The 16,908-nt window shown below is 45.3% G+C and overlaps 1 protein-coding gene across 1 annotated transcript in view; it reads right to left on the reverse strand.

Moving 5' to 3' along the window:
• The window catches only part of LOC125449197 (tyrosine-protein kinase Mer-like), a 43,112-nt gene extending 32,807 nt beyond the window's left edge, over positions 1 to 10,305 (reverse strand). Inside the window, exons 1-3 of the mRNA XM_048524874.2 lie at positions 10,179 to 10,305; positions 7,852 to 7,904; positions 6,401 to 7,058 (exon numbers count right to left, since the gene is read on the reverse strand). Coding sequence (XP_048380831.1) covers positions 6,401 to 7,058; positions 7,852 to 7,904; positions 10,179 to 10,269 — 802 coding nt within the window. The 5' untranslated portion in view covers positions 10,270 to 10,305. The remainder of the gene's footprint in view (positions 1 to 6,400; positions 7,059 to 7,851; positions 7,905 to 10,178) is intronic.
• Positions 10,306 to 16,908: the final 6,603 nt, after the last annotated feature.

Here is a 16,908-nt window from a genome sequence, read left to right on the forward strand (position 1 = left end):
AAGAGTTAGCGTTTTGGGTAGGTGACCCTTCCTCAGAACTCAGGCCCAATCTACTCAACCTCTCATCACAAGACAGTCCCTCCATACTTGATATAACAAGGTGTAGAGCTGGATGAACACACAGCAGGCCGAGCAGCATCAGAGGAGCAGGAAAGCTGTCATTTCGGGCCTAGGCCCTTCAGAAAAATTTTTCAGAAATGGGATGCCGTCATCCTGACATTTACGAATGCATTCTGGCAAAGAAGGTTCTGTCACAGCAGTGTAACCTCACTGGCGCCCTCCTCTCCATGTGGTGGCATCTTTGTTGGACATCTTATTGCTGGCTCGATACACCATTCTTGAGCGTGGACTTCAACTTCTGGCTCAACAATTAGAGAGCACTAACCACTGAGCTGACATGACAATGCATCCATGATCCTGTTCAACCCAGCCATGAAGACAAAGTCTATCCTCATTTTCTAATGGTGATTGTGACACACTAAGCTTAGGTTTGAGGGCTTGGTCAATAAGAGAAAACTGAAGGATGTGAGAGATTCCAGATTCAGGTAATTAATGAGGCAGTGTGATTAAATTCAGCAGAAAGAGGAGCGAAAGTGCTTACAGCGAAAAGTAAAGGTGATTTGAGGAAGGGTCATCAGATCCAAAACGTTAACCCTGCTGGGCTTTTCCAGCAACTTCTGTTTTTGTTCCCGATTTACAGCATCCGCAGTTTTTTCGGTTTTTATTAAAGGTGATCTCATGTCAGGTCCATTCAATTTAAAAGAAATATGCGCTGTTTGTCAGTATACAACCTGATTTAGGATTGTGACACACATGCAACACGCACGCAATACCTGAAAAGCCCAGAGTTTCAGACATGGTACTGAATCAAACAACAGGCACCAGAGAGACCACACGTTACATTCCTCACTGATGTCTAACAGAAATCTTGCAGACAGAAAGCAGCGAGAGTGGGTGTATAAGACACACCCTGACCTGAGCTCTAAGGCATTTTAAAAAGCATTCTATCAGTCAGTTGAACGTCAACACTGGGAATGGGACATTCTTCTGTTTCAGGCATTCACTGTGTGGCTACAATGTCCCCATCAAATACTAGGGTTAGATTCAGGCTATAGCTCCCACTGCACTGTCCCCATCAAATACTCCCAGGACAGGGACTGGACTGGGTTAGATACAGGTATAGTTGCTGGTACACTATCCCCATCAAACACTTGGAGGACAGGTACATGAAGGGTTAGATACAGAATAAACTTCTCTATTCTTTTAAACTGAATGTAAAAGCATCCTATACTCATTTAAATTGAGAGTAAAGCTTCCTCGACATTGTCAATTTCAAACACTTACAGGCAAATGAAATAATTGCATGGAGACCAGTATCCTGTCATCAAGTCACCTCTTATTTACTTGCGCACAGTACCTTGGCTGTGGTCAGCCACCTCAGAGTCAGTGCCATGAACTGTAGAGATTTTATATCCCCTGTTTACATTGGTAAGCCAGGGCTTTCCTGATTGGCCCACATTAACAAACCCAATCAAGGATCTCATAGTCAACAAGATTTACCTGGTTCCAATTGCTACAACAAGGTACAGCTCAGGGTTAGCTACAGAGTAAAGCTTCATTTACATTGTCCCCATCAAACACTCCCAGGACAGGGACAGCATCAGGTTAGATACACAGTAAACTTCCTCTACTCTTTTAAACTCAAATTAAAGCCTTCTCTATACTGCCCCCATCAAACAGTCCCAGGACAGGGACATCACAGGGTTGGATATAGAGTAAAGCTCCCTCGACACTGTTCTATCAAACAGTCCCAGGACAGGCAAATCACAGGGTTGGGCATACAGGAAAGCTCTCTCTACTCCTTTAAACTGAAAGTAAGAGCCTGTCTACTTTTATTTTAAACTGAAATTAAAGATCCCCCTAAACTCTCCAATTCAAATACTCCCAGGCACAAAACAACACACCAGGGTTAGATACAGAACAAATTTCCCTCTACACTGTCCCACCAACACTCCCAGGGCAAATATACATTACAGATTAAAGATCCATCCACAACTCTAAAGTTCCTGACATCTATTCACTATGACAAATATTCTATTTTCAACTGTCAAAAATTACACAACACCTGGTTATGATCCAACAGGTTTATTTGAACACACAAAGCTTTCGGAGCGTTGCCCATATTCCTCTGCTGTAATGAGAGAGGAAATATCAAAACACAGAATTTATAAGTAAAAGATCAAAGGACTATACAACTGATGCAAATGTATTTAATAACCCCGGCTGGAGTCAGCTAGCCAATTTAGGGTTAACATAATCCTTTGATCTTTTACTTATAAATTCTGTGTCTTGAGGACACCTGAGGAAGGGGCATCACTCCAAAAGCCTGTGTGTTCAAAAGGACCTGGTGGACTATAACCTGATGTGTGATTTTTGACCTTATCCACTCCAGTCCAACACTGGCACCTCCACATCCTTTCCAACTGTGGCTTCTCTGTGTGGGATTACTGGAACTGGATTTCCCTGGAAACTGCATCCCACACGTTAGTGATTAACAATGCAGTGGAGAAGAGAGAATTCCATCTCACTGGGCTGGGTTGCATCCAGGCCTCTGTTAATGTGACACAATGGTGTCCCACCACCCCAACTTTCCAACTTCGAGGCATGAGAAAATGTGACTTGGCTGTGTTGTTCAGTTATTATGAATTGAGTCCTTTGTTTCGGATTGCTCGTTGTTACTGGGTGTGAATTGGACTGGAAGCCTATGACCAGCAGTGTCCCGCAAGGATTAGAGCTGGGTCCACTGCTTTACATCATTTATACAAATGATTTGAGTGTGAACGTAGGAGGTATGATTAGTAAGTTTGCAGATGGCACCAAAATTGGAGGTGTAATGGACAGTGAGGAAGATTATCTCAGGGTACAACGGGACATTGATCAAATATGCCAATAGGCTGAGGAGTGGCAGGTAGTTTAATTTAGATAAATGTGAGGTGTTGCATTTTGGAAAGGCAAATCAGGGCAGGACTTTATACGCTCAATGGTAAGATCCTGGGGAGTACTGCCAAACAATGAGACCTAGAGGTGCAAGTGCATAGTTCAATGAAAGTGTAGTCGCAGGCAGAAAGGGCAGTGAAGAAGGCATTTGGCACGCTTGCCTTTATTGGTCAGAACATCGAGTATAGGAGTTGGGAGGTCATGTTGCAGCTGTACAGGATATTGGTGTGACCACTTTTGGAATACAGCAGTCAATTCTGGTCTCCCAGCTATAGGAAGGTGTTCTTAAATTCGAAAGGGTTCAGAAAAGATTTATAACATGTTGCCAGGGTTGGAGGGTTTGAGCTACAGGGAGAGGCTGAATAGGCTGGGGCTATTTTCCCTGGAGCTGAGGGGTGACCTTGTAGAGGTTTATAGGATTATTAGAGACATGGATAGGGTGAATAGACAAGGTCTTTTTCCCAGGGTATAGGAGTCCAAAACTAGAGGGGCATAGGTTTAGGTGAGAGGGGGAGGATTTAAGACGAACCTGAGGGGCAACTTTTCCACGCAAAGGATAGTGTGTGTATGGGGCAAGCTGCCAGAGGAAGTGGTGAAGGTGGTTACAATTACAACATTTAAAAGGCATCTGGATGGATACATGAACAGGAAGTGTTTAGAGGGATAATTCAGGGTAGCTGGTCGGCATGGACGAATTGGACCAAAAGGGTTCTGATTCTATGCTCTATGACTCTACGTGGGAAGCCACACAACCAGAAGACTTGAAGTGGAAAGATAATGGCCTCTGCGTAAGGGAGAATATTATCTCACTCTGGCTCCAATTGAGTCCTATTCTGTGGTTATAGACTTATGGATGAAAAGCCCATCCTGCGCTGGTTAAGTTTCTTACAGCGCCAGTTATTTCAGCTGGGTTTCATACTGTTTAAATTAGAAAAAAAAGCAGCCACGGAGCTGGTCCATTAGCCAACAATCTGCTGCTAACCACAAGATTTGCCTAGAAGCGTTTTTGTGCACTGTGTCACTCTATTGCCTCTCCCAATCCTGTGGGTACGAATTGATTTGTCCTGATTTTCCAGGGATTTGGAGCCATAACTCAAAACTGTTTCAAAGCAAATTGCTTCAAAATCAAATTGTTTCAGTTCACTCTGACAATGCCGTGCATTGGGAATCATTGCAAGTCTGGTGTGTGATGGTGTTCCGAAATAATTGCCTCCGGTTGCTGGCGGGACCCTCGGATCTCTCAGAACATCCCAAGATCACTTGTGAAGTTACTCTTAGGAGTGTCTTGGAGAGAAAAGGGACTGCAAATTGGGGCACTGCAAGATCTCACCAACACTGTAGATAACAATCATAGAATTTCTGCAGTGTGGGCACTGACCCACCAAACAGCATCCCACCCAGATCCACTACTCCTTCGTTATCCCTGCAAACTTGCACTTCCCATGGCTAATCCATCTAGCCTGCACATCTTTGGACTGCGGGAGGAAACAGGAGCACCTGGAGGGAACCCATGCAGATACGGGGAGAATGAGCAAACTTCACGCAGACAGCCTGAGGGTGGACTTGAACGGGTCCCTGGTGCTGTGAGACAACAGTGCCAACAACTGAGATGCCGTGCCACCCCAAAGTGACTGGGCAATCCATTTCTTGGTGCTCCCCTGCCTTTTCTGTTATTTTTGCCACCGGAAACCTGACTGCGTCTGAGTCAGAGATGAAACATCGCTGACAGCGCAGCACTCTCTCAGTACTGCACAGCGGAGCTCGGCATAGAAATCACGGGTCCCCAGGTGGAGTTCCAGGCCTAGGCGCACCCCAACCCCAGCTCACCATCAGCGCCCAAGAACCCCTGGCCCACCTCACCATGCCTGGGCACAGTCACATTTCCCACCTTCACAGGCCCATGAATGGAAGCCCCCTTGGAGACCCTCATTCTTGGGTGCTAATGTGTCCCCACTGCGCTAGGCTTCACTGCTTGAAAGTGAGAAGTGTGCCTGAAATTTGGAGCTAATCCTGAATTCATTCTCTGCCCATTCCCTCTGGCCTCCTAGAAAACAGCACCACTACTTCAGTAATGCAATAAAGAGCTGCAGGTTTTCTGCAAAAACAGAAATCATCAGAGAGACTCAGCAGGTCTGGCAGCATCTGTGGAGAGAAAACAGTTAATGTTTCGAGTCCAGTGACCCTTCTTCAGACCAGTTTTAAAGGGTCTCTGGACTTGAACCGTTGAGACCGCTCCCTGACTTTCAACGTGGTGCCCCCTGCAAACCAGCAACGCTTCCTGTACAACTTTCACAGCTCTCCACACACTGAGGTCAAAATCCTAGAACTTCTCCAATGTCAATGCAGGTGTCCCTGCACCAAGTGAACTGTGATCATTCAAGATCACCACCTTCTCAAGGGCTCGGCAATAAATTCTGAGCCCAGCCAGTGACATTCCACAAGGGAATGAAGAGATACAGTCATGATCATTTCCAAGCCTTGATGCTGAAAGTGGGATCAGTGTCACGGAGAAAAGGCTGGGAAGTAGTGACCTAGGGGCTTCCACCCCTAGAATTAGGCTGAGTGGGTGTTTGATCAAATGTATTCCTTCTCCCACAGGCACTTCAAGAACAGCGACGATTATTAAGTGGAAGGTTTGAGTTATAAAGAAACACAAGAGCTTTTTTCACTGGAGCGTAGGAGTTTGAGACGCGACCTGATAGAAGTTTGCAAAATAATGAGAGGTACGGATAGGGTTATTGTCAGGCACCTTTTCACTATGATGGGGAGATTTTGAGAGTAGGGAGCACATTCTTAAGGTGAGAGATATTTTAAAATAAACATGAGGGACAACCTTTTTACACAGAGGGTGTTTTGCATCTGGAATGTATTTCCTGAGGAATTGGTGAATGTGGGTATCATTACAAAATTTAAGAGAACGTTAAATAACAAAGTGTGAAGCTGGATGAACACAGCAGGCCAAGCAGCATCTTAGAAGCACAAAAACTGATGTTTCAGGCCTAGACCCTTCATCAGAGAGGCCTAGGCCCGAAACGTCAGCTTTTGTGCTCTTGACATGCTGTTTGGCCTGCTGTGTTCATCCAGCTTCACAGTTTGTTATCTCCGATTCTCCAACATCTGCAGTTCCCATTATCTCTTAAAAAAGATGCTAGAATAGGTACTAGACTAGAAAAGGTTTGGAGAGATATGGGCCAGAGGCAGGCAGGAGAGGACTAGTTTGGTTTGGGATTATGTTTAACCTGGACTGGTTGGACCAAGCAGACAGGAGAGGACTAATTTATTTTAGGATTATGTTCAGCGTGGACTGGTTGGGCCGAACGGTCTGCTTCCATGCTGTAAGGCTCTATACGTATGTACTCCAAGGTGGTGTTTTAACTAATGAGTAGATTAACGTAGCCCTTACCTGCACAGGTATCGTCTTTAGCTTGGTGACCCTCTCGGCAGACGCAGTGACCAGCAGAGGGTCTCCAGACACCATCCGTGCCACAGAGACGTTGCAGTAGCCCCACTTGTATCGAGTTATCGACACACTGACCACGGACTAGCTCGCCACTGCCTGTAGCCTGAGGAAACATGGTCAGGTTGTGAAGGCTCAGCGGGCATTTCTTGTAGTACACCCTGAAGGAGCTGAGGAGGAGGCAGGGGCCAATATAATCCAAACCCAACTGAAAGACTGAGCGGCTCACAGGACCCAGGCTCTCCCTTGTGACAGTGTTGAGCGTTCTCCTCATCTTCATCCAGTCAATGGGCCCTTCCAGGTACTCCGTGGGGAAGTGTTTCTCACCCTTGATATTGATCCTGACGGAACTGTCGATTCTGGGTCTGGCATAATCATTGTCCGACTGGAAGAAGTACACAGTGAAGTCCTCCATACAGTCGCCTGGGAACAGGCAGCTCAAGAAAGTAAACTTCAGGTCCAGGAAGAGGTGGCGAGCATCCCCAGTTGAGATTGGACCGGTCCACAAAACCTGGGACTCCTTCTGGAGTTTAGGGTCCAATGGGCAGCACTGGTAAACCAAGTGGGGTGTATTGCTCTCCAGGGCAAACCTGCCATCTGACCACTATGGATGCAAAATACAGGAGAGCAGCTAGAATAAACAATCACATTCACAGAGGCCCAGAAAGGAGATGAGCAGATACTTTCATGATCATGTAAAGAGAGCTTTACGCTGTATCTAATCCTGTACCGTTCCTGTCCTGGGAGTGTTTCATAGAGACAATGTAGAGTGAGCTTTACTCTGCACTGAAGTTCCCACTGCCCCTGTCCTAGGAGAGTTTTATGGAGCAATCTAAACAGAGATTTACTCTGTATCTAACTCAGTGCTGTCCCTGTTCTGGGAATGTTTGATGGGGGACATTATAGAGGAAGCTTTACTCCATAATCTAACCCCGTGCTGTCCCTGTCCTGGGAGTGTTTGATGGGGGGGATAGTGTAGATGAAGCTTTACTCCGTATCTAAACCCGTGCTATCCTGGGAATGTTTGATGGGAACAGTGTAGAGAAAGCTTTACTCAGCATCTAACCCTGTACTACCCCTGTCTTCAGAGTGTTTGATGGGAGACAGTAGAGAGGAAGCTTTATCTGTATCTAACCCTGTGTTGTTCCTGTCCTGGGGGTATCTGTTGGACACAGTGTAGAGACATCTCTACTCTGTATTTAACCTCATGCAGTCCCTGTCCTAAAAATGTTGGCTCTCTTCCCCCATCATTATCCCCCCATCTAAATATTATTTCAGAGGAGGCAGAGGTACAAATGTGAGTTGTGATAATTGTTTTTGTGGTGAATATGATGAAAAACAATTGAAAGCAGCGGACAGCTGAATGGAGCAATGGGAGCAAGAGGGTCATTGCTTACCTTGGTATTATGGTTTAACAATTTATTGCTGTTCCAAGAGTCAAACAAGACCGCTGCAAGAAAAGAAAAGTTCCTGTAAGTATAATCCAAAGTGTAAGTCCAAAGATTTTCAGGCTAGGTGGATTGGCCGTGCTAAATTGCCTACAGTATCCAGGGATGTGCAGGTTAGGGTGGATTGGCCGTGCTAAATTGCCTACAGTATCCAGGGATGTGCAGGTTAGATGGATTGGCCGTGCTAAATTGTCCCATAGTGTCCAGGGATGTGCGGGTTAGGGTAGATTGGCCGTGCTAAATTACCCCATAATATCTAGGGATTTGCATGTTAGGGTGGGTTGGCCATGCTAAATTGTTTATACTATCCAGGGATGTGCTGGTTATATGGACTGGCCCTGCTAAATTGTCCCAAAGTGCCCAGGGATGTGCAGGCTAACCCTATGTGGGTTAGCCATGGGAAATACAGGTATAGGATAGAGGGACGAGTCAGGGAGGGATCCTGTTTGGAGGGTCTCCTTGGACTCAGTGGGCCGAATAGCCTGCTTTCACATAATAGGTATTCTATTCTTTAGCATGAAACACAAAAGATGACATTCCCCACCCTCATGTGTGTCTGCTTCAGGGAGTTTAAAGATGATATTTATGTATTTCCATTCTTACAGTGTATTAGATGGGTAAAGTCAGCGGTTGTTGAAGTGCAAGTGACATAGCGATGGGAGATTAAACTAATTTGGTCTAAAGCAAGATAATATTATTGAGACCTACAAAAATCTCGCTCCCTACTTTCTGACATCTCTTGGGGTACAGAGGGGTGGCTGGCACGTCCCAGTGGTTGGTGAACTTCAGGTACGTGTTGAATGTTGGCTGGTTGTCTGCTTTGGGTATTCATCACTGCCTTTCCTTCATTTACACCCTCACTCATTGTGCATTCACTGTCGAGTGAAGAATGCTGTCTTATGACCAAGTGCAAGGACCTCCACCGAAGCCCCCTACACAAGAAAGTATAAAAAGGGACAGCTGCCTTTAGGAAGGTCAGGAAGTGCTTTATGACAATGATCTGTGAGGTATAATCATTGTTATATGTTAGAATTTGCCCATAGGAAGTTCCCATAAGTGGGCTATGACCAGATAATCTTTTAGATGCTGGTTGAGGGTTTAGTATTATCCAGGACACAGTGGGGATAAACTCCCCAAGTCTTCTTCAAATTAATGGCCACATGCTTAGAGTCATACAGCACGGAAACAGGCTCTTCGGGTCCAACCAGTCCACGCTGAATATATCACCAAACTACAAACTGAAAGAACAATGGATGCTGCAAATCAGAAGTTGCTGGAAAAAGCTCAGCAGATCTGGCAGCACTTGTGGAGAGAAATCAGAGTTAGTGTTTCAGGTCAAATAACCCTCAGGACCTCCCCAGAATAATCCCAGACTACACTAGTCCCACCTGCCTGCACTTGGCCAATATCCCTACAAACCTTTCCTATTCATGTGCTTATCCAAGTCTCTTTTAAACGCTGTAACTGTACCCACACCCACCACTTCCTCTGGAAGCTCATTCCACACATGAAACACACTCTGTGTAAAAACAGTCGTCCTTTTTAAAGCTTTTGCCTTTCACCTTAAAAATATGCCCACTAGTTTTGAATTCCCCCACTCTAGGGAAAAGACACCTGCGATTCACTTTATCTATATTCCTCGTGATTTTATAAACCTCTGTAAGGTCAACCCTCGACCACCTAACCTCCAATGAAAAAAGTCCCAGCCTATCCAGCCTCAACTCACATGCTCCATTCCCAGCAACATCCTGGTAACTCTTTTCTGAACCCTCTTCAGCTTGATAAATATCCTTCTTATAACAGGGTGGCCAGAACTGGACACAGTGCTCCAGAAAAGGTCTCACCAACATCCTGTATAACGTCAACATGACGTCCCATCTCCTGTACTCAAAGGTCTGAGCAATGAAGGCTAGCGTGCTAAACGCCTTCTTAACCCCCACTTCAGCAGGAGCCTTGGTTTGTGTTTGGCAGCTCTAACACTTCAGCAGCCCTTGAGTAGTACATTGGGAGAGTCAGTCCAGATCTTGTATTCAAATCCTTGGAGTAGGACGTGAACCAACAATTTCTAAGTCAGAAGCAAGCAAGTGCAATTCACAACCTCTTGCATCACAATTAACAACCCACTTTCCTACAATAATTAGTCAGTGCTGAAAAGGGTTAAACAAGGCCTCAAGCAAACTAACCTCTGCATTCTGCAGAAACCTTATTGTCAAATAAAAATTCTCCTTCAGGTCATACCCAGAGAAGAAAGAGGTTGGCCCAGATACTCTCCTTACCATCGTACAGGTGGTCCCCTGCTCCCGAATGCACAGGCTGTAAAATGAACCACGTCAGGCACAGGAGGTGCAGAGGACCTGGCAGATGCATAGCTCTGACAGATCCTGAGGCTGCTGTCTCAGGCTCTGCCTGGGTGTACTGCACACAGAGTGAATCACATTCTAATTTTACTTACGGTGATTAGATATCAGTCAGAGCCAGGAGGTGTGGTCTCTGAACAGCCAACAACAGAGACAGGGGTGGGAGGGGAAAACAGAAGGAAAATGACTGTAAAATGCATTTGGAATTATTTTTCCTAGAAAAGCAGTCTTTTTTCATTGTAATTTTTTTTATTTCAAAATATGTGTTATTCATAGAAGGTAATTTTTATGTATGTACACAATTAATGAAGCTGTTCAGATCTATACTGCAGAGAATAAAATAGCTTTTGGCTTTCTCTATATATACAAATAAACTCTTAGCATTACTATTTTTGCAAATCCTTTCCTCTCCTGTTGTGCAATAGTGTTTTTGAGTCAGAATCCCCTGGCTTTGTAATGCCAGTGTAGTCTACCAAAACTCAAAATAAAACCTAATTTCGTTCTACTGCTGTGATGTGGAAGTGCTAGTATTGTTCAAGGTCAAAAAGCACCAGGGTATAGTCCAACTGGTTTATTTGAAGGCACAAGCCACTCACCTGAAGAAGGATCGAGACTCCGAAAGCTTGCGGCTTCAAATAAACCTGTTGGACAATAACCTGGTGTCATGTGATTTTTTTTATCTCTTTCTACTGCACCCAGTGGAAAGGGTAAGTTTGTGGGAATCATGCTCCAGCTGAGTTCTGATGTTTTCCAAAGATAAACTGGCATTCAGTCCCTGGGTTTATCCTTAAAGATAAGAATTAAGAAATGATTTTCATTCCTAGACCCCCATGCATAATCTCAGGCTGTCCCAAAGTGCTTTGTAGTTAATTTGATATGCAGCTACTGTTGTAAACACGACAGCTAATCTGCACTCGGGAAGGCCTCCACATTCAGGAAAGCGATACAGACTAGATCATCAGTGATAACAAGGCGTGGAGCTGGATGAACACAGCAGGCCAGGCAACATCAGAGGAGCAGGAAAGCTGACGTTTCGGGTCTGGACCCTTCTTCAAAAAACCTCTCCAGATCATCAGTGAATTTTGTTTAAGGATTGAAGGACACTGGGGAGAAAGCCTTGCTCCACTTCTACAAAACAGCACTCTAACATCTTCTGCATTAGCTTGAGAGGAATTTATTTGTCTTGTTTGAAAATAGCTCTAGTAGCGCAGCACTCCTTCCGGACTGGGACTGTCAGACTGACAGTAATATACATACAGACAGAATCGACAACATCCGATTCCCCAGTTGTGACATCTGTCGAGCCACCCCAATAGAATTGCCAAAATGGATTTTTTCCCACTTCCAACAGAGAACCAGCACAGGCCCAAGGGACAAAAGGTCTCCTCCCACCTGTCCTGACTATGAGGATCGTGAATCAGCACAGAGGAGAGGTGAGCGTTGGATCAGGGTCTGAACAGCGCACACCCCCTTAATCTGCTGGCAGCTGGTGTATAAAGTGTGCTACAGGTAGTTCTTGCATGACTGGGCTATAGAAAATTGTGTCAGAGAAAATCATGTTATAGGGAAATCATTAGACCTGTACAGCAGAAAGTTCCTGTTATCCACACAGATTGCTTTTCAGCCAATTCGCGTTAACGTAACACGTGTTATAGCAGAACTGCCTATATAACATTCAGCCCAGGGACTGAAACCAGTGCACACTATTTTATGTGTATCTTACCTTAAAATGAGTTTAAGGACTCCAAGTGCTGTGTGTATACAGTGTTGCAACTCTGCCTGCCAGAGAATCTGCTTTGGCTCTGCGCGTTGCAGAGAAAGCAGTCGGGGTTTGCTGATATATCTGCTTCGTAACTTAAAATGTGTTTTACTATTTTAAATAACCTAACCCAAAGAGTTAATCCATCCCTGATGCACAAATGATCCTCAAAACATTATCAGTTTTCTTTTATTCATTCGTGGGATGTGGGCGTCGCTGGCTGCACCAACATTTATTCTCTATCCCTAGCTGCCCTTGGAAAGGTGAGCTGCCTACTTAAATGGCTGTGATCCACATGCTGCAGGTTATTTAGGAGGGAGTTCCAGGATTTTGACGGAGCAACACAATAGTGCCAGCAATATATTTTCAAGTCAGAATGGTGAGAGGCCTTTGGAGGGGAACTTACAGGTGTCTGCATGCATCTGCTGCCTTTGTCCTTCTAGATAGAAGTTGTCGTGTATTTGGAAGGTGCAGATCTAAGGATTTTTAATGAATTTCTGCAGTGCATCTTGTAGCTAGTACACACTGCTGTTTTTGAGTATTGGTGGTGGAGTAGATGCTTGGGGATGTGGTGCCAATGAAGTGGACGGCTTTATCATGGATGGTGTCGAGCTTCTTGAGTGTTGTTGGGGCTGCCCCCATCCAGGCAAGTGGGGAGTATTCCCTCACCCTCCTGACTGGTTCCTCGTAGATGATGGATAGGCTTTGGGGGGTCAGGAGGTGAGTTACTCGCCGCAGTATTCTTAACCTCTGACCTGCTCTTATAGCCATGATGCTGCCAGACGTGCTGAGCTTTTCTAGCAACTACTGTTTTTGTTCCTGATTTACAGCACCCGCAGTTCTTTAATTTTTATTTTATTTCTTATAGCCACTATGTTTACGTCATGAGTCCAGTTGAGTTCATGGATGTTCTTAGGCAACTCAGTAATGGTAACATAATTGCATGTCAATTGCATGTAATTAGGAGATGGCCATTGCCTGGCATTCACGTGGCACAAATGTTACTTGCCACTTGTGTGCTGGATATTATCCAGATCATGTTGCATTTGAACATAGACTGCTTCAGTATTTGAGGAGTCACAAATGGTGTTGAACACTGCAATCGTCAGCGAACATCCCCACTTCTGACTTTATAGAGTCGTACAGCACAGAAACAGATCCTTTGGTCCAACCCGTCCATGCCAAACAAGTTTCCCAAACTAAACTAGTTCCACTTGCCTGCGTTTGGCCCTCAACCCTCTAAACTGTTCCTATTCATGCCAAATGTCTTTAAAATGTTGTAACTGTACCTGCATCCATCTCTTCGTCTTACAGTTCATTCCACATATGAACACTGTCTATGTGAAAAATTTGCCCCTCAGGTCTCTTGTTAATCTTTCTCCTTTCCCCTTAAAAATATGCCCTCTAGTTTATAGTTTATAAGGTCACCCCTCAACGTCCTACGCTCCAGTGAAAAAAAAGTCCCAGTCTATTCAGACTCTCCGAATAGCTCAAACTGTCCAGTCCCGGCAACCTCCTTGTAAATCTTTTCTGAACCCTCTCCCATTTAATATCCTTCCTACAGCAGGGTGGCCAGAACTGTACATTCCAAAAGTGGCCTCACCAACGTCCTGTACAACTGCAACATGATGTTCCAATTCCAACACTCAATGGTCTGCGTAATAAAGGCAAGCATGTGACAAACACTACATTGGACAAACTGGCAGGAAGCTAGCCATCAGGATACATGAACATCAACTAGCCACAAAACAACATGACCCACTATCACTCGTATCCTTACATACAGATAAGGAAGGACACCACTTTGATTGGGACAACACATCCATCCTAGGACAAGCCAAACAGAGACATGCACGAGAATTCCTAGAAGCATGGCATTCCAACCGGAATTCCATCAACAAACACATTGACTTGGAGCCAATCTACCATCCCCTGAGAAAAAGAACAGGAAATGACATCACCAACCCAAGGAAACCTAACCAGATAAATAGAAAGCAGGACATAACACCAGCGCTTCGTCAGAGGCTCACTGATGATGTTACCTAGAATGGTGATGAAACGTCTGAAAACTAACCTTCCAGCTCAGCGAGCAAACTCACATCCAGAAAGGCAAGCATGTCAAATGCCTTATTTACCACCCTGTATACCTGCTACACAACTTTCAAAGAACTATGTACCTGAACTCCTAGGTATCTCTGCTCGACAGCACTATCCAGGGCCCTACTATTAACTGTATGAGTTCTGCCCTTGTTTGTCTTATTAGAATGCTACATCTTGCATTTTTCCATCTGCCACTCCTAACCCCTTTAGCCCAATTGATTAAGGTTCCTTTTAATCTTAGATAATCTTCTTCACTGTTCACCATACCACAAGGGAAGGTAACTGATGAAGCAGCTGAAGATGGTTGGGCCTAGGATTCTACCCTGAGGAATGCCTGCAGAAATGCCATTCAGCTGAGGTAACTGACCACTATGAACCACAAATGTGTTCCTATATGTCAGGTATGCAAAGATGGAGCGTTTACCCCCTGACGCCCATTGATTCCTGTTTTGCTAGGGTTCCTTGATGCCACACTTGATTTTAAGGTTCTGTTGCTCTCACCTCGCCTCTGGAATTCAGCTCTTTTGTCCATGTTTGAACCAAGGCTGTAATAAGATCAGGAGCTGAGTGGTCCTGGCGGAACCCAAACTGGGCGTCACTGAGCAGGTTATTGCTGAGCAGGTGCTGCTTGATAGCACTGTTACTGACACCTTCCATCACTTTACTGATGGTCGAGAGGAAACTGATGGGGTGGTGACTGACTGGGTGGGATTTTTCCTGCTGTGTGTGTCCAGGACATACCTGGGAAATTTTCCACATTGTCAGGTAGATACCAGTGTTGTAACTGTACTGGAACAGTTTGGCTAATTCTGGAGCACAATTCATCAGTACTATTGCCAGAATGTTGTCAGGGCCTGTAGCCCTTGCAATATCCAGTGTCTTCAACCATTTCTTGACATCATGTAGAATGAATCGAATTGACTGAAGACTGGTATCTATATTGCTGGGACCTACCGGAGGAGACCAAGAAAGATCATCCACTTGGCACTTTGACTGAAGATTACTGCAAATGCTTCAGCCTTATCTTTTGCTCATAAGTGTGGGCTCTTCCATTATTGCAGATGGGGATATTTATGAAGCCTCCACCTCCAGTGAGTTACTTAATTGTCCACTACCTGCAGAGTGCAGAATTTAGATCTGATCTGTTGGTTGTGGGATTGCTTAGCTCTGTCTATCGCTTGCTGCTTTTGCTGTTTGGCATGTAAGTTGTCCTGTTTGGTAGCTTCACCAGGTAGGCTCCCACCATGCCCTCCTGCACTCTCCATTGAACCAGGGTTGATCCCCTGGCCTGATGTCAATGGTTGAATGGGGAATATGCCGGGCCACAAGATTACAGATTGTTTGGAGTACAATTCTGTTGCTGTTTATGGCCCACAGTCCGTTATGGATGCACAGTCTTGAGTTGCGAGATCTGTTCAAAGTCTGTCTTATTTAAGGGAAGCAATGGCCTTGTGGTATTATTCTTGGACTATTCATACAGAAACTCACCTCATGTTTCAGGGACCCAGGCTCAATTCCAGTTATAGCAGATGGTGGAATTCAAATTCAATAAAAAATTAACAGTCTACTGATGACCATAAATCCATTGTCAACTGTTGGGAAAAGACATCTGACTCCTAATCTCCTTCAGTGAAGGAAATCTGCTGTCCTTACCCGGTCTGGCCCACATGTGACTCCAGACCCACAGCAATGTGGTTGACTCTCAGCTGCTCTCTGAAACAGCCTAGCAAGCCACTCAGCTGTAGCAATCACCACGAAGTCCCAACAAAGAAATGAACCCGGATGGCTCACCTGGCACTGGAAAAAGACAACGGCAGAAACAGCCCTGTCAACCCTGCAAAATTCCCCTCACCGACATCTGGGGGCTAGTGCCAAAATTGGGAGAGCTAACTCAGAGCAATAGCCTGACACAGTCACACTCTCGGAATCATACCATACAGACAAATGTACCAGACACTATCATCACCATCCCTGGATATGTCCTGACCCACTGACAGGACAGACTGAGCAGAGGTGGTAGCACAGCGGTATACAGTCGTGTGGGAGGGAGTTGCAATGGGAGTTGTCAACATCGACTCTGGAACCCATGAAGTCTCACAGCTTTGGCTTAAACATGGGCAAGGAAACCTCCTGCCGATTAGCATGTTCTGTCCTCCCTGATCAATCAATACTCCTCCATTTTGAACAACACTTGGACGAAGTATGGAGAGTGGCTAGGATGCAAAATGTGACTCTAGATGAGGGATTTCAATGTCCATCACTAATGCTGACTTGGCAGTAGCATTACTAATTCAGCTGGTCAGGTCCTAAAGGACAAAGCTGCTAGACTTGTTCAGCGGTGGGTGATGAGGGAACCAACAAGAAGGTAAAACATACTGGACCTGGCTGCAGAGGTATCTGTCCATGATGGTATGAGTGACCACCACACAGTCCTTCTAGAGGCGTTCACATTGAGAATACCCACTATTGCGGTGTATGGCACTCTGACTGTGCTAAATGGTCAACAGAAAACAATGTATTGATGAGGCTGACTTCCAGACAGCAGATTTCAAACCCTCAAGACGGAGCTGAGTTAGGCCAAATCCCAGCGTGATGACATTGCAAGGCCAGTGCTTCGCTAGTACTGTACTGAGTGGGATGGAGGGTCCAGGAAAGCATGGTCATTGGCCAGGGAGGGACCTCTTGCAGGTAAAGCGGTTGCACATGAATAGACGACGTGTGTGTGTGTGTGTGTGTGTGTGTGTGTGTGTTGGGGAGGTGGTGGTGGGGAGGGGGGGCATCCTGTGAGTT

This window comes from Stegostoma tigrinum, chromosome 42 (genome assembly GCF_030684315.1).
Source record: "Stegostoma tigrinum isolate sSteTig4 chromosome 42, sSteTig4.hap1, whole genome shotgun sequence".
Classification (NCBI taxonomy): Eukaryota; Metazoa; Chordata; class Chondrichthyes; order Orectolobiformes; family Stegostomatidae; genus Stegostoma; species Stegostoma tigrinum.